This window comes from Cyprinodon variegatus, unplaced genomic scaffold (assembly GCF_000732505.1).
Source record: "Cyprinodon variegatus isolate N-32 unplaced genomic scaffold, C_variegatus-1.0 Scaffold11, whole genome shotgun sequence".
Taxonomy (NCBI): Eukaryota; Metazoa; Chordata; class Actinopteri; order Cyprinodontiformes; family Cyprinodontidae; genus Cyprinodon; species Cyprinodon variegatus.
The window spans coordinates 2,386,939-2,388,785 of record NW_015150464.1 but is presented as its reverse complement, the minus strand read 5'-3'; the positions used below and the strand labels follow the sequence as shown (position 1 = coordinate 2,388,785).

Genomic DNA, 1,847 nt, shown 5'->3' with positions numbered 1-1,847 from the left:
AATTGTTGCCACGAAGTAGTATTTCGTGGCCACGCAATAAGTATAACGTGCGCACGAAATACTACTTCGTGGCCACGCAATAAGTATAACGTGCGCACGAAATACTACTTCGTGGCCACGCAATAAGTTTAACGTGCGCACGAAATACTTATTAATAATATTAATATCATTCCTGGACAACTGGGTAAGCAAATCGAGCGCGCCTTAGACCTTAGAGAAGGCGCGCTCGATTTGTTTACCCAGTTGTCCAGGAATGATATTAATATTATTAATAAGTATTTCGTGCGCACGTTAAACTTATTGCGTGGCCACGAAGTAGTATTTCGTGCGCACGTTATACTTATTGCGTGGCCACGAAGTAGTATTTCGTGCGCACGTTATACTTATTGCGTGGCCACGAAATACTACTTCGTGGCCACAATTAAAATTATTTTTTGTCCATGTCATCAGAGGGGCTCCGTAGCCCAGAGAGAGAACCATTAGTAAATAAAACCCCAAGTATGTATAGTAAAATACATATTTGTGAACGTTTTAAAGAGGCCTGGTTCTGTTTTCTCCTTACCATTTAGCTTTTGGTTTGTCTAATTTTTTTTTAATGTTGTAGGTCATAAAAATCAGCTGAAATTTTATTTATTTTTTTTTTTACCCCCCGTTACGTTCAAGCACATGACTCTGTCCGTATTGAAAATGATGTGACTTTAAAAAGATCAACCCTTACTTGAATCTCACTGCTGAAGAAAAGCATCAATCTTTGCTTGTCTCGACTAGCCCACTTCTTCACAGAATGAAACGGCTGGAGGGTAAATACTTCTTCAAACCTTTTGATATTTCTGCTACATAAAAAGTAACACATTTCCCTTTATGCCGCGGCAGATAAACCACAACCACACATTTTGCAGCAGATATTTTCTTTATTTTCAAGCTTTCCTTTTTTACTGTAAAGAGTAACAAAAAAATGGAAGAAAATATCTGCAGAAGAGTCACAGGTTTGTTTTCCAACAAGACAGTAGAAGACCAACAAACAGCATAAAATACACCTTAAAGAAATTCTGTTTTTATTCCTTTCCTCTCCTGCATCCTTCAGGATTGTGTGGGTGTATCTGACAGTGGGGGTTTGGGTGTATCCCCTCCTCGGACACTTCAGTGCTGCTGGTCTGCTGGGCTTCTTCTTCTTCAACATGACTGTGGTGACTCTGCTCTATGTGCTCGGGGACCGGCTCAACAGCCACGTTTGGAGTGAGACACGTTTATCACCACTGTTCAGTCTCTATTGTGTCACGTTCTCTTTTATATTTCTCCCTTTTGTTTTCTTCATTCCAGAACAGGACAAAGCAGAGTGATAAAGAGTTTCTGGGACTGCTCTAACCTTTTGCATAAAGCTACCAGCTTAAAACAACGAGATGTTAAATGTTGCATGACAAGCATCCAAACACCACAATAAATCAGCTTCCTCACACTACAGTCCAGCTGTGTGTTCTGTTTTATCAAAAGCTATGCATTGAAAACCAGCAAACAGGCAGGAAGAGCTGAGGGGGGATCCGGTTTAACCGTCTTTAACCTGAATGAAACGTGTGTCGTTATTAGTCCAGAGCTTCTAGAAGAACAGGTCCGATCTGCGGCGCTGAACAGCACCAACGTGAGCCTTTCACTAATCTCCAGATACTCCCAGGAAAATCTTTGGTTTGGGGTCCACTTGTATCCCTCGTCTTGACCCCCGAGATGACTTGATCAACCTCCTCTTAGATCTCTGTAGCCTTTCAGGTGGTGCAGGTAGTTTGGATCCGCGTCCACCAGTCCCATAGAAAGGATCTTTGCCAACAAATGCACATCTTCCTCACTCAGATCAT

The 1,847-nt window shown here is 41.7% G+C and overlaps 1 protein-coding gene across 1 annotated transcript in view; it reads left to right on the top strand.

Moving 5' to 3' along the window:
* The window catches only part of LOC107088245 (androgen-dependent TFPI-regulating protein-like), a 12,036-nt gene extending 10,696 nt beyond the window's left edge, over positions 1 to 1,340 (top strand). The window contains exon 5 of the mRNA XM_015380287.1: positions 1,085 to 1,340. Within this exon, the coding sequence (XP_015235773.1) occupies positions 1,085 to 1,340 (256 nt within the window). The remainder of the gene's footprint in view (positions 1 to 1,084) is intronic.
* Positions 1,341 to 1,847: the final 507 nt, after the last annotated feature.